Raw genomic sequence first — 25,501 nt, forward strand, 5'->3', positions numbered from 1 at the left:
TTGCTACAATGTTCCCAATATGTGCACCAATGAGAAAAAAAATATCACCACTCAATAGTAGTGAGTTAACTAGCACAATTTCTTGAGGACAGTTTGGCAGTACTATTTTGTATAACATTTGACCTAGTAATTCCACTTCTATGAATTCTCCCTAAGCAAATAATCCAGGATATGTGTAAATTTAACAAGGGTATTCAATGTAGCATGTTCAAAAAAGTGAAACATTTTGAACCACTTATTGGGAAGCCTAAATGTCTAACAGTGAACTACTATGGAGTTATATGATAAAAATGTTCACGATACATCATATGATAAAAAATGTTCATGATACATCATAAAAGAACAAAATATCTCATAAAAACAATAGGACAATATGATGCTATGGTATTATTCTCACATACACACATACACACACCATGTATATGCTTGTGTACCAAAATAACTCTTACTTTGTGTGAAAAGCAGGATTATAGGTAATTTTCATTTTCTTTATTTTGGTTAGAGTCATTTCTTCAATTTTCTATACAGTGTGCCTTACCTTCGTAATAGAAAACAGCACTTCTTATACCATCATGTGCTTTGTGATTTTTGCTTTTATCTATAGACATTCTTAGGCTAGGAAAATATTATGGGCCAGGTGATGATAGGATACAGAAAAGCAATCCAGGCAACAACAGAGAAGCACCCAGGGGACAAGGTACAAGAAGCAAGCAGAAGCAGACCACAGAAGATGACGTTGGGACAGGGTCATTGCTCAGGAACGGATAGATTCTCTTCACAAAATACCTGACCAGCCACCAGAAGTGGACAGAGAAGGTAGCATGAAGGCTGCTGCTAACTCCAGGCTCCCTTGGCACTTAAAGATCAAAGGGTGGGAGAAACTAGCTAGTCTCGGATCTCCACTGGGATTTCATGCTACATCTCTGATGAGACAACCCCTCCAATGCTACAATATATGTCTCCCATGTCTCCCGATCTTATGATTCTTTTAGCTTCTTGATTAATTTACTTGCCCTTTCAAAATGTTCTCTAATTCATTACAGTCTTCCTGGAATTGCTGTCTGGCGTCTCGACATGTGATATCAGATGTCCCATAAACAATAGGACTATTATATTAAAACTGTGATTTAGATCCAAGCATCTTATTTTAATCCAAGCCTATTAAACTGATGTTTTACGGGTGGGATCTCATTTAATTTGTCATTACAGATAACATTTCCAGGTGTATTTCTCAAGTTCTTCCTGCTGTTGTGGATATCTCTTAATATCTGTATGTTGGGAAAATGATCTGAATGAGATAAGCAACTTAATCTGATTTTTTCCTGATAGGAAAAACTGGAGGAGAGGAGCACACAGTGTACTACTAGTTCATGACTGGATAACACCCTTAAAATGACCAACTTCCTAAGTGAAGCTCAAATGGCCCCACACAGTGAAAAGCAATCAATGTTTCTGGCTCTGAAATGACAAGATCAAGTGATCAAAGGGGTCACGTAAGGAGATTTACATTCTTCTACATTTTGCCACTAGTCATATAGCAAAACACAGCAGTCTTTATGCACAGACATGTCATCAAATGTTTCCAGACTCAGCAGATTAGACTACTAGTGGTTTACAGCCTGAAAAAAAATAAAATAAAATAAAATAAAAAATAAAATAAAATAAAAATGAGATTACTCTTGTCTTCTACACACATGTAGAAAAGTAAGAAATTCTAATTGGGAATTAGACTCAACAAAATAAAAATAATAATGATCACTTTGCCACCTCTATAACATCTTACACTGAGAAAGAATAATGCATGTTGAATACATAAAGATAACACTAGCTAGCTATAAAAAAATGTTTGAGACAAATGTAAATGACCACCATAATGAAGAATTTGATCTTTTCTTTTTGTAGTCTCCCTAGGCTTATGTCAGTAAACGAGAATAAACATGTTATTAAAAGAGAATCAATAGAAGGCTTTAAAATATACAGTACCACAAAAGGTCAAGGCCTGGTATTGATTTTAATATAACATTTTTGTGCAGCTTCCCAAAGGGTTCTTTTCTAATATTGTTCTTCATTTTTTTCTCACTTTGTTCCCTGCCTGGTGAATTTGTTGTTCTTGTCTTCAGAAAGCTGTCTAAAGCTGAGTTTGCTGAGTGTGTGTCATTTCTATGACAAGCAGCTGAGAAATGAAAAAACAAACAAAAAAATCAACAAACACCCCACTACCACTTCCACCGGGTTAGAGTTAGCAGGAAGATAGACATAAGAGGACATGAAGCTCAAGACAATGTTCAACTCAAAAACTCTACAGGAACATGTTAAAACCCAGAATAATTTGCCATCAGGGCCCACTTGGGGCTTTTTGCCTCCCCTGGGTGGATACTGATTCCTAGGAACCAGGAACACAAAGGAAAGCAGAATAAGGGAAAAGATGATCTCTCTGGTTTCAACAAAAAAAACTCTCACCAAACCCAACAAGGATGCAAAGTCTCACATATCATAAATTCATGTTACTCTGGCTCCTCTTGAACCAAAAGCATCAAATATTCAGAGGAAAACTGGAATTTCTTTGACAAAATTCATGGGGACCCATCAGAGAGCATCTGCCCAGAAACTTCCAGACTTCCGTACTCACTGTCAAGGCTTAATGACTTACAAACAACATGTTCTGATTCAGTCTCATATAAAATATACATAATACAGTATATGTTTTACATATAGTTACAAATTTTTAGTGTTTTTAGCTGACATTAAAAGTAATTCAAAGCCCAGACAACATTTTCAAGGTGCCAGTTTGTCATATATAGACAATGCTCATTAAAAATTGAAGCAAATTAAGCAACTATCTAAGGACAAAATGGAAAAGTACATTATCTTAGCTTAAGTCACCTGAAGCCAAAGAAATTACCACTCCTGGAGTTATAAATGCAGTTCCTATATCAAAAAATGAAAGTCAAGCCCACTAGAAAGGAAGACATAAATCACAGTTGTTTCGCAAGAGCATGAAGAAGTATTAGGAAAGACGCTTGGAGGAAAAGAGAACTGGATTTGAATCCTGATGCTGCGTTTTATAATACAGCCTTGGGCAAGGTACTTAACCTCTCTGAGCTGCTGACTGTAATATAAATCCACAAAGAACAAAGCTGTCACATCCATTTGCCCCCCAGTTTGACGGGGGTCAGGGGACCATAGGTCCTGGGGGCAATGAAGGCCACATCAGAAAATTTTAGAACTAGCATACACAAATGTACCAGCACAGTCCTGGTAGATAAGAGACAATCACTAAATGGTAGTTGCTAATGTCATATGATTATTTTCATGCCTCTTTCTCCTTTTGAACAAATTTCATCTCATTTTAATCTATTTAGCCACAATAGGAGAATATTATTGCAAATTAGTAATTCATTCTTTTTAGTACAGTGAGAGGAGAGGAAAGAATATTTTAGATAAAATAATCAGGGAAAGTCTCTCTCTAAGGTTGAGAACTGTGGAACATAAAAGGGAGCCAGCAAGTATTCTAGGTCAAGTGCTGTAGGCACAAGCAAGTTTGGCAGCCAATGTGGCTGAAGTGGTCAATGAGTGGCAGGAGATGAGGTATGAGATAAGCATGGGCCTTCTTGATCAAAGTTAAGGGTTTAAACCTACTGGAAAGCCATTAGAGGGTTTTAGCAAAGAAACAGACAAGATTCAAAATACATTTTTTAAAGTGCACCAGCTGCTTTGGACAAGAGTAGCCCCCTGCAAAGGACTTCATCATAGTAAAAGTTTGAAATGGTACTAATGGCTTAGACCACAGTTCCTCAAAAACCCTTAGCACTACTGGCATTTTGGACCCAGATAATTCTTTGTTGTGGGGGGCTGTCCTATGTCTTATAGGATCTTTAGCAGTCTCCCTGACCTCAATCCACTAGATGCCAGTAGCACAATCCAAGTTGTACATGACACCCAAAAATATTCAAGACATGGCCAACGTCACATGGGGGGAAAAAAATCACCCAAGGTTAAGAGCCACTAATTTAGAGTAAGGTAGGGATGAGAATGTTGAGAGGTTTGGGATTTGTAAAATATTTTAGAAGCAACGGTACCAGTGATGGTTCATTGAAAGGAAGAGTGCCGGAACACAAAGAAAGGAGGAAGAATCAAGAATAATCAATCAGTAAAGAAATTTGATATTACCCTCAACTCTTTTTTAGACAACATTATCCACATTTTTAGTACAATAAGTTTGAAGAAAGAGTTAAGTCAAACTTACCAAGAGTTGTACAAATAACAAAAGTTATAGAAACTCAGTTGGATGATGGTTTGGACTTCTTTTCTTTAATTCTATAAAAACTGAATTGTAGAGATGACAGATATATTCGTAAAGAAATACATAATTTCTAATAAATTACAGCGAAATCTACAGAAATATTAATTTTCATCCACTATTTGACAGTATTTTGACAGTTTTACTTGAAAGTAATCATATGAATTTAAAATAAAAAAATGAAAGTCCTTTCATTTGCAAATTCCTTTTAAAACTAAATTCCATCAGTGAACCACATCAAGAGAAACCCAGGTAGAACTTCAAATAGGTAACATCATTGCTGAACCAGAAAATCACATAGCTTCTGAGATGCAGCCCAGTAAAGTGACTATGAGAGTATGGCTCTACATGCCAGACTGCATGCACCTGGTTCAAATCCCAACTCCTCTATTTTCAGGCTGACTGTAAGCAAATGCATCGCTTGCGTTTTAGTTGCCCCATCTATGAAATGAGGAACTCAACAAAAAAGGTCTTACCAAAAGGTTGCTAAAAGGTTTAATTAATCAATATATGTAAAATACTTGGATCAGTGCTAGGGACAACTTAAGTGTTCAAAAACTATTAACTATTATTACTATTAATAATAATACTTCTAGAGAGTGAAGTCTCCTTAAATGGCATAGATTATATCTAAAGTTTACCTGAAATCTACATATACTGATATGGGAGGAAGGCACAACATATGATAGAAAACAAAGCAAGTTATAGAATATGATTAGTTCAATCTCATTTATTTCAACAAATAAAAATAAAACCTATATATACCATTATTAGCAATGTATTTCCCCTAGGGTATAAATGTGAGAGTGATTTTACGAGGAAAATTTTAGCATTACGGAGGGGAGTGGAAAAAGGAGTAACTTTTGGGGGGTTTTATATTATCTGAATTTCTTCAATAGGTGATTACTTCTGTAAATTTTTTTACAAACCAACATTATACGTGTTTTCTGTAGTTTGAGGAATGACCTTTCTATGTCAAGCCTACCTGGTACTGTAGAAATAAGAGTTGTAGAAACTCTGCTGGCTAATGGTTTTTAAATGAACAGACATTTCCCATGTTAAATCAGTGCTTCAGTTGATTTTTGTTTGTTTTCCTTTTGGCTTAGTTGGGGTTTTCAAGAAAGCAAAATTCCACTAATTTATGAACACTAAGAGATTTCTTGTTTCATTCCAGTTAACACAAACAAAATAACAATAGGCAATAAGGAGTTAAAAGGATCCATTATGAGGAGATGTGAAGGAACTCCAGTTTCAAGAATTATTTGAAACATTTACACTAGTTAACCTCTATTTTTATACTTTATACTTGAAACCAAAATCACTAAAATTATTCTAATGGGATAACTTGAAAAAAATTTCCAAGTGAAAATGGTTTGAGCCTGGAGAGGCTAGATGATATAAATGTACAGAAACAACTGTAAATATTATATAACTAACAAATTGCCCCTACGTTAGCTGCACATATTTCAATGGAGGAATTCAGTGTTCAGTGCAAAAACAAAATACCTACCAGTTAATTTCTTTAATTGATCTTAAAGCACATAAGGTTGTAGATTAAATGTGATGACATAAAAATAGTATGACTTAGAAAGCAGACTTGGCCCAATGGATAGGGCGTCCGCCTACCACATGGGAGGGGAGTCCCATGCGCAAGGAGTGCCCTGCAAAGAGAGTCACCCAACGCAAAGAAAGCACAGCCTGCCCAAGAATGGCGCCGCACACACAGAGAGCTGACACAACAAGATGACGCAACAAAACAAAAAAAGAAACAGATTCCCAGTGTCACTGATAAAGACAGAAGCGGTCACAGAAGAACATACAGCGAATGGACACAGAGAGCAGACAAGTGGGGGGGGAGAGAAAAAAAATAGTATGACTATCATACAGAAAGGCATATTAATAGTAATAATAAACACTACAAACTTAAATCCAACATACCAAGGAACACAAGAAATATATAACAACTTAGTCTCCTGTTTAAAAAAAGAAAAAAAAAAAGGCTAAGGATAAATATAAAGAACTGCAAAATAATTTCTGCAGTCAACCAATAAATTAAGTCCTGCACTTCTTTTGAGTGAGGCTGATGGTATGTATTTTCCCCGCCATGGAAGATGCCCAAGTTGCTCCACCGAACTTAGCAGAACATGAGTGAGCACACATGTACCACACTGAGAGAAGCAGATACTCACCTCTGAAGTTTATGAGGCCGGGTACCAACTGCTTCCACATATCCCTGCTGTGCAATTTTAAAAGAATGTATCAATCCTAAACATGAAAATCCTAAACTCCCTTTCAGCTCAAGGTTCTACGAACAAAGCTATTAAGGTCAAAAGAGGAAAACCGGAAACCCCTGTCTGTACATTTCTCCATTGTTTCCAGACTAAACTGCCTAACACAGCATGGCCACAAGAATCAGCAGATGGATTCTAGAAGGCCCAGGGCAGAAGGCTCGGCCATGCCAAGTCCCAGCCTATGTGAACCACTGCCCTTAAATATGAATTTCCACACTCAGCGAGGTAAACTTGAGTTCAGGGCCCTCCCATATTCTAAAACAGAAACAAATGAGTCAATCCAACAAATGCTATTTGGACTGGAAAGCTACACAAATATGCCAAGTGCCTGAATTTGAGAGAAAATTATCTGACCAAAGGTTTCTTAAACTAAGCTCCAGTTAGTATTAGGGCCTGCAAGGATAGAGAAAGGGAGGAAGGGAGAAAAGGGTGGCAGAGCTCCAGGTTCCTAGTCCTCGTTTATAACCAGAAAGGCACATCAAGCAGCTTTAGGGTTCTATGTTGGATTTCTTTAGAATAAATGTTTACCAGACGATGAGAGAGAATACGATCCCATCACCAAGGAATAGCCTGGATAGTGTTAGGTCTAGGTCGCAATCTAATTCAAATCCTGGTTCTGCTGCTGACTAAAAAACTTTATGCATGTCTATCTCAGTCATCTGTTTTTATTTTTTAAAAACTGTGAAAACAGTGACAATAAAAATCAATGATTTAACTAATAATTAATGACTAATAGAGTACACTACAATCCCCAACCCCTCCAAAAAAGAAAAACTGCATTACTCAGAATAATCAAGAAATATCAACAAAGACTGCTAACAATTAACTATAGAACACTCAGAAACCAATCCCTAGGATCTTAGAAATGCAGAAACCAACTCTGGCACAAATTATTTCAAACACTATGCTTCCTAAGAGAGAACACTGTGATTACTGTCAAAAGAAACATCTGAACCTGAAGTGCAGTTGAACATTACTGCTGCTATTACAACCAATAAAAAAAGTTACAGATTTCTATGGTACGTTTGATTGATTCTGGTTTTTCTGGGTTTGATATTTCTATGATGTAAATATAGCTTCTCAAAAAGAATTCAGACTAGGATTCTACAACAGTGTAATATCAATAGGAACGAAAACTGGATTTGGAAAAAAGAAATAAAAAGATGTGAATAAAACAGATTGGATAATCCAACCTTCCATGATTGTCGGTTATAGAAAGCAGCTGTCTCCATTAAAAACAGAATAGTGGGTGGTGGATGTAGCTCAAGTGGTTAGGTGCCTGCTTCCCATGTACGAGGTCCCAGGTTCAATCCCTGGTACCTCCTAAAAACAAAACACAAAACAAACAAAAAACGAACTCTGGGGAGCTGGTGTAGTTCAGTAGTTGAGTGCCAGTTTCCCACATAAGAGGTCCCAGGTTCAATCCCCAGCCCTGGTACTTCAAGAAAAGAAAAAAAGGAACAGCGCCACTTGAACAAAAAAGATGAAAGTAGCAGATAGCACAAGATCACTATGCCTAGTGCATACAGCACTTCTAATGATCTTCCAATGAAAAGTATCAAGTAGTTATGATGTGATCTTCCTATTATACACTCAGAACTGATTACAGCTTTATCTACTTTTAAAGCACAGCAAATGGAAAAGTAGGGGTATAAAACAACAGCAAAGCAACAAGCATGGGGGAAAAAAAACAGGAGTAAAATAGGGTTAATAAGAAAAATAAATGTAAAATATTGGAATTTTTATACTACAGAAGAATCTCTTAAATGTTAAGTATATATGAAGGAATATTTTGCAGATAAAACCAACAAATTGAAACCAGACTGGGACATATGCTCACATCATAGCAAGGTGCTACAGATAACATCTGGACATAAGGTGGGAGTCACTGAAAAGATTTACAACTCAAACTTCTGTAATTACCTTCCTTGCAAGTATTTATAAATTAGAAGTGAAATTTATTTGCCTGTGACAGTTGTGACTGCCATGACAGAATACTGACTGCTAACTGATCTCCTAAGGTCACTTCCACACAACACATTTATGATAAGGTTTGATAAATATTAGTATCAACAGTTCACATCCTCTGAAAGTTGTTTTTTGTTTTTGTTCTTGATTTTTCTTCCCCAAAACTGTGTACCTAGAGATATAATTTCCTATCTTCGCAATTTGTGTCCATGACTGGAAAGCAGTGCTCAACAATGTACTAAACTAAAACAAAGATTTATAGGGCAAGTGTCTATAGTCTCCCTGGTTAATGTCTGATTATTTAAAGGCATAGTTTAATTTTGTAGTCTTTAGTTTTACAATAATGTAGAACTGCCATTCCTAGGGGAAAAAAGTTACTGTCAAGATTTTCCAGTCCTAGTAAGCCATTCAATTCAACAAATATTTGTGACAGTTTACTTTGTGGAAGGCTACCAGGCTCAGTATATGATTTCTTACATTATGTATTTTAAATGTGAAGCCATGGCACAAAACCCTGTTTGTCCCTCTTGAGTGTTTTCCTCCTTCCCTTTTCAGCTTTTTCTTCCAAAGGCAAAAATATCTAATAAAATCAAAATGAATTATTACATGTAATGAATTTAAGCAGAAAGCACCATCCCTATTAATTTCACTTTTACGATGAGGAACTAAAAAATAGAAATAAGGGTAAACCCTTACTGATGGCATCCGTAATACTATAAATGGAAAAATAAATACAATGTGCTATAATCTAACAGCTGATAACATTTATGACTAACTTATTAAAACATCTATAAAACCAAATTAATTATTTTAAGTCTCACAAATCCAATGTAATTTTCCAAGAATTTAAAAGGTAGAAAAATCTCAAACTGTGGCCCATTCAATAGGAGCAAGCAAGTAATCTTGGTTGATGCACAGCTAGCAATAGCAAGCATTTATTCTCTCTCTTCCTGGTTCTTGAAGAAAGGTTATTAAACTGAAACACTTTCAGTTGCCTTGATAGGTAAAGAGGTGAAATTCAAATGCCAAAGGCCAGAGATCAAAGCAGTCACATTTTTCTTGCTGTCAGAGACTGACTTTTGGAGGTAGGGCACAGGTGAGAAGTAAATCACATTTTAAAAGTCTATACTCAAACTGCAACATATTATGCCCTTGCTATATTGGCTACTATAGTTATAACACAATCTGATCACACAATACAACATCACAGGAAACAAAGGTTGCTGACATGGACATTTGCTCAAGAACTCCCAGTACTCCAAACAGCTATTCCATCTATTAGATGTTTTGATAAATAAAACCATGATTCCAAACTAGGCCCAACAATTTTAATGCACATAGAGAGATCCTAAATATTAATATTTCAATGATTTTGGGCATGAATTTGTTAACTAAGCAAACCACTCAAGATTCCTATATAATAGAATAAATTGATGAGACAAATTAGAAAGTCTGTGTATAAATGTTTTCTAAAAATGAGAATACAAACACATATAGTTATGCTTACAATTAGCTACAGCATCACTGTGGCCCTAGAGTAAGAAAACTTCTCAAGGCAACTTTTAATTATATCATGTCTGCATCTTTAGATTTAAGGGAGTAGAAATTTAAAAGATGTAAAAGTAAATTTTAAACGACCTAATGAAGTATCTTATAGTTAAATGATACCTAAATGCAACCTAGATGTGGGGTGGTACTACCTGCCAGACCGTGTAAAATGGTTTCTGCACTTGGTGAGTGATGAAACAAGCCTCTCAAGAAGTCATTCCCAAAACAATATTCTGCAGTGCATATTGTATTTCATCAGTTCTAAGACGTAGATTCTTTTTACATTTTCATATGCCCAAAATCGCTTACAATCGCTGTCTGCCAGGTAGCAGTCCTGCCACAATTGTCATAGCCTACATGTAAACATCAAACTTTGAAGAACCAATGTCAGCAGTTTAGAAAACGTCGAGAAACAACAGTGAGCAATCTTTTAAGGAATGCTGTATTGCCAAGGTTTTGATGGCAGAGATTATGACACTGTGTGAGACAAAGAGGATATCAAGACCCCAAGTCAAAGACTAACTCTGAAGAATTAGACTTAATGTGAAGAGGTTTTAAGAATACTTTAAACCCAGAGTTTCTCACCATTGCCCCTAACTGACATTCTGAGCCAAGTAATTCCCTTTTTCTTTATTTGGGGGGGGGGGGGGGGGGGGAGGGGCAGCCTGTGCATTATAGAAAGTTCAACGTCACACATGGCAGCTACTTACTAGATGCTAGCAACACCTGCCATGTTGTGACAACTTAAAATATCTCCAAACTTTGTCAAATATCCCCTGGGAAATGAAATTACCTCCAGTTGAGAACCACTATATTAACCAATTTACTTTGATATTTTCCTTTTTATTTACATATAAATGATATGTTTTCAAAAATTAAAAATAAGTCTTAATAAGCTCCTTCAAAAGAAAATTTGAAGATGTAAGAAAGAATTGTTGCCAGTTTAATGTACTGCAATTTATTCTTAGTGGTACATCAAATATAGTGCTTTTGAAAATCAACAGCATATTCAATTCAATGAAATTCTGCAACCTGCCATCTATTCCCCTTTGTTATAGAACACTCATCCTGATTTCCTTTTGAAGAATTCCTAATTCTTTCCTTCCGTTCCAGTTTTAGTAGTATTCAGTTTTTCCCTAGCTAATGGTTCTCTGGCTTTCCTTTTGATTCTTTTGAGGTACCCAATAACCTTCTAATAATTTCCTTGCTTTCAAAGTTAACCAACATAAATTTTGGTCTTTCAACCAAAGAAACCTAACTAATGCAGGTTTTATTTAAACAAGCCTGACAGAGGAAATTTCAGAATATTTCCCTGTCACAAAGTTTACCAGCCAGTTAAAAATTGTACTGCCTCTCTTAGAAGTCACCACACTATCACCGCAACTTCTTAATTAAAAAACAAAACAAAACCTTGAAATGGAAGGGCAAGAAGGAATAAGTAGAAACAATGCTGAAAACAATTGCTGAAACTATGGGTTGTTTCTGAAACCATGGGATTCATTGTACTCTTCTCTATTTTTAAATATTCTTAAAATTTACCATAAGAAAAAAGGTTTGTAATATTTTATAAAGAAAAAACCTGCAATCAAAATTATTTCCGAAGTCCTTTCGATTCTTAACATGGATGGGTGCCTATGTCTGAATCTTAAGTGCTTAAGAATTGGCCTAAAGTTCTATGTGCTTTTGGGGCAAGAAGAGAAGATTTGGTAAGTATAACATGTACAAATAACATGTACATGCATACATGTACAAGTATCATGGCAGGAGGGACTTTTTTCCTCAAACTGCTTACAAAGATTTATCCAATTAAAACAACTGATAAAATAACATATAGTGCTTTATGACTCCAAAAAGTGCTTTATGACTCCAAAAAGCATATACAAGTATCATGGCAGGAGGGACTTTTTTCCTCAAACTGCTTACAAGGATTTATCCAATTAAAACAACTGATAAAATAACATATAGTGGTTTATGACTCCAAAAAGTGATCTTAAAATGCTGCACCTAAAACTTTAATATTTTTTCTGAAGTTTCTTCTCTGATTTAAAAAAAAAAAAACCACAGCTATTGATTCTTCTAAGAACCATCACAGACATCATCCACACAGTTTTTGCCAAGATTTGACAGCTGGAGGTTTTCATGAAGAGAGCTTCAAACATAACATTTTTAAAAAGAAAAAATAATAAAAAGGCTGTACCACCCTCTACTCTCCTTAAAGGTGACAGAAAATAAATTCTTTATCAATAGTCATTTGTCCAGGTTACAGCTAGGCTGCCAACTGCAGTCCACATGAGATATGCAATTGGCTTTCACTGGCACCTTTTATATTCATCTAATCTGCCCTTTACCTTTCATAGACCAAGGCAGAGCAAATGGGAAAATGGAGTTGAATAATGAAAAAAAAACAAGAATCACAGTGAGTTATTCTAACAAAAAGCTTGTACCATATGGGGAGAAAGGAAGACAAAAAAAGAGTACTCTGAAATATAATAAGCAAAGTATATATGAGAGTCTACCCAAAATATTCTAACAAAAATTCAATTAAAAATAATAAAATTTCAAATGCAAGAAACTTTGCCATAGCATATTGATTTTCATTGCTTCTTAAAGTGGTCTGAAATTTCTGAATATGTAAACTTCCCCATCTAATTACATATTACATCAACCTAACCAAATTATAATTAGAACTGTGTGGGAAACAATTGAAATATATGCAGACTCTTTTAGAAGTACTAATTACATCCTGATTTTTAAAACCTTAGACCATAAGAGTTCTCTATTCCAGAGAAAACAGTGGTCTTAATCTAAAACTCATATTCAGTCCAATACATTTGGTGCAAATTGGAAACAGTGTCATACTTTGTCAAAAGTGAAGAAACAATGGAGAACATTTTTTAAATCTCATTTTAGAGAAGACATAAATTTAAGACCTAAAACTTTTTATTACATATTGAAGGTCCTATAGTCACTGAAGACTAGAAACCAAATGCAAAGGTTTCTTATACTTAGCAATGTCGAACAAAATATGCAGTCCAAAACAAAAACAAACAAAAAGTAAACATCTACTCAATGGTAAGTGTGTGTCTGATGCTCACAGAAGAAGACATTTACATGATCATATAATTATAGTGCCCTGGGCTACATGTAAATATCAGAAACAGCACAGATGGGAAGCATTTGACTTTATCTTGGATTAAAATGTACTCACATATTTTTATGAGTAAGCACACAATTAAGTCTTTAAAAAGTGGTATTTTATATATACATAATCTATGCTATTTTATAAGATGCTTTTTTATCAATTTGTATCTCTTTAGCATCTTTTTGAGCTAGCATATAAGCATCTAACTGTCTAGTATTCCATTGGAGGCACATACTGTAATTCATTCATCCAGACCTTTTGACGGTCATCTGGATTACTTCTAGTTTGAGTATCATTGCAAACACACCTCAATGAATATTATTTTAGCTGTTCGTGGTAGTAGTAATAACCATAACAATAATATAAGCATATGTGCACAGAAAAAGTCTACAGGAATAAAACTCTGATAAAGATGCTTGTCACCAGAGGATGAAACTATGGAGAGACTGATTTTCAACCTTATATATTTCTGTAACATCTTAATTTTTTAAGTGAGTATATAATACTAATCAGAGCTACAGTTAATCCAGGCACTGAATAGTCAACATTAACTACTGTATTATTCACCTTTATGACTTTATGCAGACAACATGACTTTCAGTAATAAATTATTAAAAGAAATAAGCCTGAGAAATTCCTGGAGAACCCTCAAGAACTATATCCCACATTTTGAAAAAATAGGGCTTAGTATTTATGCAACCAAGAACAATATAAGAACTATAATAATTTACATTAAGCTGGCAAAGAGGGTAACAGGACTTTAACAAGCACCATTCAAACTCAAACTGTTCATATTTGCAGCACATTCTAAATTCAGGCATAAATAGTCATATTACAATCATTCTTCTCTAAAATTATTAATAAATATGACAAATCCACAAAATATCTCTCAGATACCATAAAACTCACCGTTTTTTATTTTCAGATTCTTTCTTGGCTTGTTCCAATGCTAGCTCCTCAGCTACTCTTCTTTTCAATTCTTCTTCAGAAACTAGAATCCACAAAGGAGAAGAAATGAAATCAGCAATTTCTTTTAAATTATGATAATAATCAAGAAAACAAAGCAGAGACTAGATCTTAATGGGCAAAGTTCTGCCAGGTGGTTAGTCTCTCCTTGGAACTACCCAAACACTATGGAAAAGATCAATCAGTATACTTCAGGAGTAACTTATTCAAGAGTTCCTGGTGACCTGGAAATTTCTACATGTGCCAAAATTAATAATAAATTCAAGGAGCTGCTTATTCCCCAGTGGGAACTGAGTCATTAAATACAAATCCTTTAAAATGATGCCCTATCATTAAAGTCTGAAAATCACATGTAAGGAAAGGAGAGGCTATAAAGAAAGGACTTCACAAAATACACCAAAAGTTTATCACTTTGATAATTAAACATTTAACAAAATCATTTATTATGGACAGAAAAACCATTTGTATGTACATTCATTTTTCCATGATTTAAGAAGAAAGGCAATAATTCTAAAATCATATTGGCGAAACATGCAAGACAAATTCAAGTGCCAACCATTGGAAACAAACACAGAACAGTGCTGAGAACACGGCTGGAGCATTCTAAATACATGGTGACTTGATTTGAAACATCTGGTCTTTCCAATTAGAAGATTTTGTATGATGTGTTTTGTAAAGATTCACACAGCTATAATGGCAAATAAAATGGACAATTTTTATATACTTCCCTAAGAGCCTTCCATGAGAAATAAGCCGATTATTTCCTCTTCAACAGAAACCTACTACTAAAAATTATGACCAAAAAATACCAGAAATACTGAGAGAATGCAGAAGTACACACAGGATGCCCAACTATTATTTCAAATTTGAGCCTATTAGATAGAAAGCTAGACAGTGCTGTCTGTTCTGCAAGGACACATTATTTGACGGCCCTGACGTTACAAGCACCTTGCCTCAAGGTATGTGCAAAAAATAAATTAAAATAGGACATGCAAAACCTCATAAAATATTTAGCTGACAGTGGGCAATAACGAAGAAGGTATATGAAAGATGTTTTCTCTTAGTTATGGACTATCAGAAAGCAATAACAGCACCAAAGGATACCATAAAGAAAGTGAAAAAAAACACACAGAATGGGAGAAAATATTGGCAATTATATAGGTAAAAAGGGACTGGTACCCAGAATATACAAACAACTATTTCAACTCAACAATAAAAAGACAGCCCAATTTTTAAAATAGACAAAGGATTTGAATAGGCATTTGTCCAAAGAAGATATACAAATGGTCAAAAAGCGCATGAAAAGTTGTTCAACATCATTAGTCATTAGGGAAATGCAAATCAAAACCACAATGATATACCACTTTACATCCACTGTCATCAAAAAGACAAACAATAACAAATGTGGACAAGGATGTGGAAAAATTAGAAACCTCATATATTGCCAATAGAAATGTAAAATGACATGCCACTTTGGAAAACAGTTTGGCAGTTCCTCAAAATTCTAAACACAGAATTACAATATGACTCAGCAATTCCACTCCTAGATACACACTCAAGAGAACTGAAAAGAGATATCTACTACTCAAAAATATGTACAAAAATGTTTATGCCAACATTATTCAAAATACCTTAAAAGTAGAGACAACCTAAATGCTCATCAACTCATGAATGAATGGATAATCAAAATGTAGTATACTGATACAATGGAATATTATTTGGCAATAAAAAAGAATGAAGTACCAATACATGCTACAATACGAATGAACCTTGAAAGCATAAGAAAAAAAGCGAGTCACAAAGACCACACATTGCATGGTTCTGTTTATATGAAATGTCCAGAGTAGGCAAATCCCTAGAGCAGGTGTCCTTAATCTTTTTTGTTCCATGGACCCCTTTGCCAGTCAGGTGAAAACCAAAGACCACTTATTAAGTCCACTCTATATTGTGTATTATCTACTATACATATCACACTCGCAACAACACATCCCCACAATATTTATTTTAATTTCAATTCAAGTTCACGGATCCCTTGTTAAGAACCCCTGCCCTAGAGAAAGAAAAATAGATTAGTGGTTGCCCAGGGTAGCAAAGTGGAGGACATGGGGAGTTACTGGTAATGGGTACAGGATTTCTTTGGGAGGCAGTGAAAATGTTCTAAAATTAGACTGTGGTGATGTTTGTAAAGCTCTGTGAATATACTAAAAACCACTGAACTATGCTCCTTAAATAGGTGAATGTTATTATGGTATGTTACATATATCCGAATAAGGCTGTTGCTTAAAAAAAAAAAAAAAAAGGAAAGAAAGCAACAATAGCAAATTGTTGGTACATATTAAAAAGAACACTTAATAGGGAATCAGGGAAATAGAGGAACACTACTTGAGTTCTAATCCCAGGATGGGGATTATCCCACTAACAATATGGGATATTTTGGGAACGTTTCCCACCTCTCTGGGTAACAATTTTCTCAAAAGGCTGAAATGGATGTTTTCTAGGGTCCCTCTACCTGCTATGTTTCTGTTTTACTTCTCACCTACTTCACATTCTATAGGGTGAAAAAAAAAAAAGATACAAGTCTGTGCTTTGAAAAAGTCACATAAAACTAAGAAAAAAACTCAAACCAAGAATTCTTTTTGCATTCAGGCAAAATTTAAATTTTTTTGGCATTGTTTTTTAAATAACACAAACAAAAGCAGAGAAATTGCAAAGAGTAATAGCGCAGCAAGAGGCTAAATAGTCATTGTTTTTCTTGTAGCTACACTTTGGGTAAATCAATTTACCTACCTTAGGCTTTGGTTTCCTCACCCAAAAACAGAACTTCCTGGGCTGCATGGGTGCCCTCCGGCTATACAGTTCTGGACTATGTACTCCTTAAGGTGATGATTTTCACCTCTTCTACTTCTCATAAACAAGCAAAACAATAATGACACTGAAGTTTCTTCAAGTAGTACACAGCTAGTAAATTCCATTACTAGCAAAAATTTAAACAAATATTTAATCCAACTACTACTACCTGATCAAATATTTTAAAGTTTAAAATACCAGTTCAGATAAACACACAATCAAGCTATATATGTAAACACATGCTGCTTCCCCTAGACTGTTTCAAACTACCACAGCAAAATTTTTCTCAGGCAAAATTCAATCCCTATTGTAATCTTAAAACTTATCATCTGCAAAACCTCAGTATACCAGGTCTAAGTATCAAGTAATGAGACGAGTTTTCTGTGTGAGCTGATGAAACAGTCTCATATTTTCACAGTGCATTTTATGCCTCTTACTAGGAGCTTCCTATCATGAGAAAGCCAAAAACAGCAGTGAGTTGTATATTATTATGGCAGTGATCAACCTGGCACAGAAGGCTAAGAACTCCATTACCAAATGGGGACCAGCTGAGTGGTTGGGAATGAAGTCACTGCAGGGGCAGTGGTGTGGAAAAAAGGGAACATAATTTGGAGGCTTGTCTTTTCTTTCTTTATCCCCTGCGGCTTACTATAGTCAGTCCTGACACCTGCCATGGCTAAGGTGAAAGAGATGGCAGATAACTGGTGGGATCATCTAGGTAGGCTATGAAGGAAGGAGAAAGTGGGAGGAAGGAAGCCCCAGAATTGACAAGGGTAAGAAGGCTCCCTCAGCCACTGATGAAGATATATGAATGAAGGACCAACTAGTTGACACACTATCACTTTTGGTCAGTAAGGGGACCAAAAGCTGACTTTCTAATACCCTAGCTACTTCCAGAAAAGAGAGAGGGAAAAAAAAAAAAAAAAAATATATATATATATATATATGTATGTATTAGTCAGAAATCTCTAGAGAAACAGAATCAACAAGAGATATCTGTCAATAGTATGCGATTCTATAAGAGTTTCTCATACAGCCATGGGGATGCACAAGTTCATATTCCACAGGCAGGCTGCAACCAGGGGCTGCAATGAAAGTCCACTGAAAGTTCTTGATGAGTTCTGGGAGATCTTGGCTATCCAAATTCTCTCTCAATGTTGTAATCCTTCCCCTTTTAAGGCATTCAACTGATTGGGTTAAGCATCACTCACTGCTGATGGCAATCTCCTTGACTGATGTAATTATAACCAGCTATCCATGATTTAGCACTGCAGTAAAGTCAATGGTGACTAAAGTCCATAAATACCCTTCTATTACAGTTAGCCCAGTGCTTGCTTGACCAAACAACTTGGCACAATTACATGACTGAATTGACACAATAGCTTAACCATCACAATATATATATATATATATATGTATATAGATAGATAAAGATAAACAGATAAATACATATATACACACATTTCAACTTTGGGGTCTAAAGTCTGAGGTCACAGCTGAAAAAGTAATTACCTTACCTCCAACTGAGAATTTAAAATAACAAAAAACAAAACATGAAGAGTTTACAATCTAAAATAGCAAATCAAAACACAGGCAGAAAAATAAACCCTGTAGTAATGGGTTTTGAGCAAATCTAAGCTTCATGTTATTCATTTTTAAATCAATAGAATACAGAAAGCAACAATACATTTCTTCTGATAGGTCTGATCTAAAGTGCACAAAGGAAAAAGATATACCACTTGGAGATCACTATTTAAAATGGCCTTTCTAAAAACATTCTTTTCAGCTCTCAGGATTTGAACATTTTCTCAAATAAAACTGTTATTAAACCAAAAGGTCAGTGTTTCAGGATGGGTTACTTTAAAAGAATCCTAGGAAAGGCCAACTTGGCTTATTAGCACAGTGAGCTTCCAAGCAGATCTTTAGGGACTGGCAAAGTTTGTGAAATAAGAAAAAGAATAAAAACAAGAACTGTTCAAGCCATAAAATTAGATTTTCCATGGATATATGCAAAACTATTTCAACCTCAGTTAAGTATGGTTCCATGGATTTTACATACATACACAACTTTCCTTTCAGAATGTTTTAAGAAAAAAGGATGTTTTCTTCATATACTTGTGCCGTGTACTTTAAAAAGTCTTCCCAGAAATCTTTCAATTTCTTCCTCAATGGCCAATGTATCTTAATGAATACATCGATATTCTGTCAATTAGTTAGAGATAATATTACACTGACCTGAAAACGTGAAAAAGTCAAGCATTGCAATCACTTAGTTACAGCAAATGTAGCCCCAAATCCTTTTATTTGAAACTATTAGTGAAAGTAATGAATACTTCTATAATTGGAAGCAGTTCATGACTCTTAACAAATTTTTTTTTTTTTTTTTTTTTTTTTTTTTTTGCTTATTTCCACCAAACAACATTCTAAATAAGTGTTTGGGTTAGTCCAAAGATTCTACTTTACTCGTTGTCTAGGAATCTTTTTATCCTCCTAAGCACATTTTAAATTTCTAACCTATAAATATGGGTTCAGATTCAGATAAGAAATTCCAAGATTTCTAAGTTTTTACTTGATTCTGAGTATTCTTAGGAATTAAAGAGTACCATAGTCTTCATCCTCAGAGTAATTATAGCATAAATTAATTACAACTCACTTGTCTTCCATATGACAATGATGCCGAAATTTCTCTGATTTCAGAAACTGGTTAAACTAGGGATAGAAAGGGAAAGGGGGAAGCACTGTAAAATACATAAGATAGGTCCTTGAATGGTGAATTGAAAAGACGCCAAAAATAGAATGATTTTATGAACTCATCTCCTATATGAAAACAGAAGATTGAGATTGCAACCATAATTTGAGACTTACAAAATTCCTTGGACCTAAAGAGACATACCAATTCCCTTTGTAACATTTCCTATGTATGACTTTCCCTTTCTTTCATTTTCTTTACACTATAATTTACTTCCCAATTATAATATTGCTGAAACAATTGCTGTAAGTTAATTTTTTTTAAAAATTATGGTTTCCCTCTTAGAAAAACGTCAGTACCTTCTGGATTTTTCCTTTGTTTCATTTCTTTTTTTTCGGTTTTACCATTTTTGATACATGTCAAGTCCAATTCTGTAAGGTCTATTATTTTCATATACCAGTTTAAGAACACTGAAGAATAATTATGAAGATCTAGCATAAGAAGAAAATAAATGTATGTAATGGCATAATACAAGCAGCAGCTTTCAGATAAAGATACTGACTCTGCCAGGACTGAGAGAGTTAAGCTAAAACTTATACCATACCATATAGCAAACTAAATTTTCAGCTCCACAGAAACATCCATTAATCTCAAAATTTCAAAAAATTCATTAATACAAAAAGAGTATTCATTGTTTTAAAAATAATAATGGAAGCTTCCATGCAACCAATAAAATACAAAAGAGTACATTACAACTAAACGACTCATAGCATGGGTAGTACGATAAATCTTGTCCTGCTCCTTATCTTCTGAAAGGTACAGTGTTTGAGTGGGAGAAAAGTTGAAAGATAACAGGATAAATCTCAAGGGTTAGAAAGAAACATGTAACAGTTTGCCATTACCCATTTGTGGCACATCTACTTGGCAGACAAATAAACCTGATTTAAACACAGACATACAGAGAGTATAAGTATGTTCAGCTGACAGTTATAGTCACTCTCTCCTAAGGATAATGTATCTTAAGACTGCCTTCAAGAAATGCCATCTGCCTAGATATCTGGCAGGATAACTGTGGCTACTGACACATTAAAGTTAATGAAGATGTTAGAATGAAAATTCTTAACTGCACATTTGTAATCATAAATATTATATCAGAAGGCACAGTGCTACAGAGTTTGGCAACCTAGGCATTAAGAGGAGCGAGTTAATGGTTTATTTTGCAGTATTATTGCTCCATCAGGATTTATATACCTTAGTAAACTTCTAATTTGAATGGCATTATATGCAAAATAATGTCCATTTTATAGTTTGCTTCACAATGAGGACCCACAGGAACCAGTTCCACAGTCCATTCTATGTGAAAGCAAACATCAATTCTTGGCTGCAGAAACTGTAATAGCAATAAACCAAGCTCATAATTTATATTCTACGATTTCCACATATTTAAGTAGACAATTCATAAAACCAGGATTGAGAATCAGGTACATCTAGTATTTCATGTCTTAATATCCTGAGTAATAGTTGCAAGATCTCAAAAAGCCTGTAGGAAAATAAGATCTATAATTTAAATTAAAAAATAATAATTACCTCTGGATATTGCTTTTTGATGCACAGCTTAATTTTTGTTTCAAAAATGGATATATTTTGTTCACTGGGGATAAACGTATAAATTAAATAGCATTCAGTCTTTAACCAGAAATGCACAAAAACCTCCCAAACCTGTTCTCATTTAGTTCAAGTAATCCTGAGTGAGGCCTTATTCAAAAGTCCGGGCTCTGCCACAAACAGTTCTGTGATTCTGTTCAAAATACTCCATCATTTCTGTAGGCCATGGCTGTCTCTTCGGTAAAAAAGGAACCTAAGCCAGAAAAACTCTAACATCTTTTCCCTTTATATAACTAAGTTAAATGGAAGACTGATGGAGTGAATTCATCCTTGTGCTCCATTCCCTCTAGAAACCCCACTAAAAGGATAAGGAGTAAAATTATCATTTGGCAACACATACAGTCAATTATTTTCCTTGAAGTAACACTTTGTTCATCTGGAGAAACCATCTACCAGATATCTACCTACAAAACTACCAAAAACAGCCTGTGAGTAGGGCAGTCGAGCATGTCAAGCCCTCGACATTGTTGCAAGTATCTCTGAACATGGTCCTTCAAGCAATGAAGAGTGATTGTCACTGTGGGCCCTGAGGGGAGGGGGAAAGAGGTATTGAATAGGTGGAATCAGTGTAACTGTGGGGCGATGAAAGTGTTCCACAAGATTATGAAAGGATGGATACAGGACATGTTAAATTACACCAAAAATGTATAGGGGCCTATAGGCTAAAATGTAAATCATAATATAAAACATAAGATAACTAAAAATTTAGAAAATTGTATAGTCTAAAAGAAAGACCACAATGTAAACCCAAGCGTAACCTTGTTTGAAAGCTATTGTCTCAATATCTGTACATCAGTTGCAGTAAATATAGTATGAACATGTAAAAAGATTATTGCTGGGGAAGGGACAAAGTGTCTGATGTTGAATATGTGGGAGTACTGTATATTGTATCTATGAATTACTATGGTCTAAAACTTTTGTGAAGACAAGCTTAATAATTAGAAAAAAAAGAAAAAGAAAAAGAAAAAGAAAGGATGTAGACCGTGAGGAAGAGATGGAAGAAGTTGCCTTGTCAATGTGCATACAGGGCAACTAATTGCAGTGATGGAAGGGAAAACATCAAAAACAAAGCTTTTTCATTTTTTAATTTTTTGATACCCCAATTTATTTTTAATTTTTCTAAATTAGTATATATCCTATATTTAAACTCTAAACCCATCACTATATTCCATTTTACTATTAATGGAACCTGGCAATATATTGGGCTTCTTTTTCAGGGAGGTTTTGAACCACAGAGGGGTTTGATGGTGGTGGGGAAGGAATACTGGTGTGGGGTGTTATTGGTGTGGGGTGCATGGTTAAGAGGGAGTTCTCCAGGGCATATGTGCAGGGTGCATAAAAATGTTTGGATATTTTCATAGTGGTTACAGTTGGGAACAATGGCTGGGGGAGTGCTGAGTTCCTGGCCAGGGGAGCTCTGTCTCATTCCCTTAACGGAACAGCAACAATCCTCCGAGTTTAATGGCTAAGACCAATATGGAAGGATAGTCCAACAAAGAGCCCTTGATGCCAATGACTATGCTTGTGGGCCTGTGGGCCTGAAATAAGAACTAGGCCTAGAGCTGCAGGGTGCCTAAGAGTTACCTCCTGAGAGCCTCCATGTTGCTCAAATGTGGCCAGTCTCTGAAGCCAAACTCAGCATGTAAATGCACTGCCTTCCCCCCAGCATGGGGCATGACTCCCGGGGATGAGCCTCCCTGGCACCAAGGGATTACTACCAAGTACCAGCTGATGATGTGGCTGGAGAACGACCTTGAATGAAAGGGTCGACTCAGACCAGCAGAATATCTCAGCCTACATGTAATATCAGGAGTTAAAAATGCTTTTTGACCCTGAATAAAAGGGGGAAATGGAAAGGACAAATGAGTTTATATGGCTATGAGTCTCCAAAAATGAGCCGGGAGGTCATCAGAGAGGTCGCCCTTATGCATACCTCAGCAGAGTCCCAGAGACAGCTAAAGTAGATATAACCCCAGGAATTGGCTCTTCTGAGGGCTACAGAGACCCACAGGTTCTATGGTCATGGCAGATGGAGTTCAGTGCCATGTGAGTTGGCCCTACTTTGGAGTTTGTGGTCCTGAATGTACGGAGTTGGACTCAGGTGTGATCTTTGTTCACATGCCTCTCCTATCACTTTTACTGGACCTGTGGTTGGTGCTGGGGTTTAGTGTATATTCAAGGGACCTGAATCTCTGGACTATCCATGTGATAGCCAGGCCCTGAGCCTCAACAGACTTGCAACTCCTACCCTCTGGTTTATTGGACTTACCCCAGCCAGCTAACAGGGAGGTAAAAAAGGTCAACCACCACACCAGAGAGCCAAGAGTGCCTATAACTGCAAACAGGGTAATTGCACTTACACATGTCTCAGGAGGATCTCAGAGACAGCCCCAGGGAGTGGTGGTCCTGAGGGCTACAGAGACACTCAGGTCCTACAGTCGTAGCAGATGGTTCTGGAGTTTAGTGCATTGCCAGTGGGCCCTACACTGGAATTTGTGCTCCTGAGTGTGATGGAGCTGGACTCAGAAATGACCTCTCTGCACATGCCTCCTCTGCACTTTTATTGAACCTGTGGTCGGCGTTGGGGTTGGTGTATGCTCAGCAGACTTCAATCTCTGGACTGTCCATGTTCCAGCTGGACCTCAGCAGAACTGCAACACCTACTCTCCAGTTTGTTGGACTTACCAAGATCAGTTAACAAGGAGATGAGGGTAATCAACCACCACACCAAGGAAACAAGAGAGCCTACAACAAGCAAGAGAATCCCATTCATCAGTCATGTGGGATCTAAGCCCACTCTCAATTTAGAGATAGAGTGGGCACCACCATCCCAGGATCCTCAGGACAGAGGAATAAAATATGGATTAGAGTGGACTTACTGGTATTCTACTGTAGAATTGTGACTCTAGCAATGGAAATAATTACATCATTAATGTGGAGACAGTAGCCATGGGAGTTGCTAAAGGCAGAGAGAAGGAAAAAGAGATGTGATATGGGGCATTTCCAGGACTTAGAGTTGTCCTGAATGATACTGTAGGACATTATATATCCTACCATAACCACTGAATGGACTGGGATAAAGTGTAAACTACAATGTAAACCATATTCCATGCTGTTTGACAGTGCTCCAAAACGTATTCATCAAATGCAATGAATGTTCCACACTAATGAAAGAAGTTGTTGATGTGGGAAAAGTGTGGGAAACCCTTATATTTTTTAATGCAACATTTTGTGTGATTTATGTATTTTTTTTTTAAAGGTAATTTAAAAAAAGAAAAATAAGAGTGGGGCTAGGGGTGGGAGCAGCCAACATTTAGCATGCTTTGCTAGGGACATTGTGGATGTTCAATAAAACCATAAATGTTTGATTTGTGGAGTCAAATATCAATCATTAAGTTAAATAAGTCACCAACTTTTGGGGCAGCTTGGGAAAATTTAGAAGACACACACAGTAAAATCATATACAATCCAAAGAAAAGAGAGTGCAGGCTACTCAAAAAAGAACTTTAAGACAAGTCCCCTACCCCCAATTCCCACGCAAATGCCACTGCCATCAGCAGGTTTCTGCCTCTGGACCCTCCTTTATAGAAAATCTGGAGTCATTATGACCAGTATTGTGTTATTTATAAAGGAAGTTAGAATGGCTATTCACTATATACTTACTGCACTGAATATAAAGTTTTACTTTCAGTGTTTAAACTCTTACACAGTTGTGTGCCTTCTCAATCAACCATATGGAGTTATTTTTGTTTTTTTAAATTATTTTTTCTCAAATCAAATGAACTAACCCAACCAAGGCAAATAAATCAATTCACTAGGTATTGAATCTACATTGATTCTGCCTTATGACATATGAAGACTCATAAAATGGTCCCTTCCATTAAAGCGATTACAGTCTGAGTCAGTAAAATTGTGCTATTGGGTTCGGTATTAAGAAAATTTACTGAGGTCAGCGGTAGTCAAGGCATGCTTCATGAAGGAGGTAGGACTTGGGCAAGGGCCTGAATGATAAAATAATAAATCTAATTTGATTGAAGCTTCTTCGTAAGAAGTAAAAATAGAAGGAAAAAAATATGTTCAATTGT

General features: G+C 35.8%; 1 protein-coding gene across 2 annotated transcripts in view; it reads right to left on the reverse strand.

Annotated features, from left to right (window-relative positions):
- The window catches only part of CHCHD3 (coiled-coil-helix-coiled-coil-helix domain containing 3), a 301,175-nt gene that overhangs the window by 222,874 nt on the left and 52,800 nt on the right, over positions 1 to 25,501 (reverse strand). For both annotated transcript variants that reach the window (XM_058297371.2, XM_058297372.2), the window contains exon 3: positions 14,159 to 14,240. In XM_058297371.2, coding sequence (XP_058153354.1) covers positions 14,159 to 14,240 — 82 coding nt within the window. The remainder of the gene's footprint in view (positions 1 to 14,158; positions 14,241 to 25,501) is intronic.

This window comes from Dasypus novemcinctus, chromosome 5, assembly GCF_030445035.2.
Source record: "Dasypus novemcinctus isolate mDasNov1 chromosome 5, mDasNov1.1.hap2, whole genome shotgun sequence".
NCBI classification, from domain to species: Eukaryota; Metazoa; Chordata; class Mammalia; order Cingulata; family Dasypodidae; genus Dasypus; species Dasypus novemcinctus.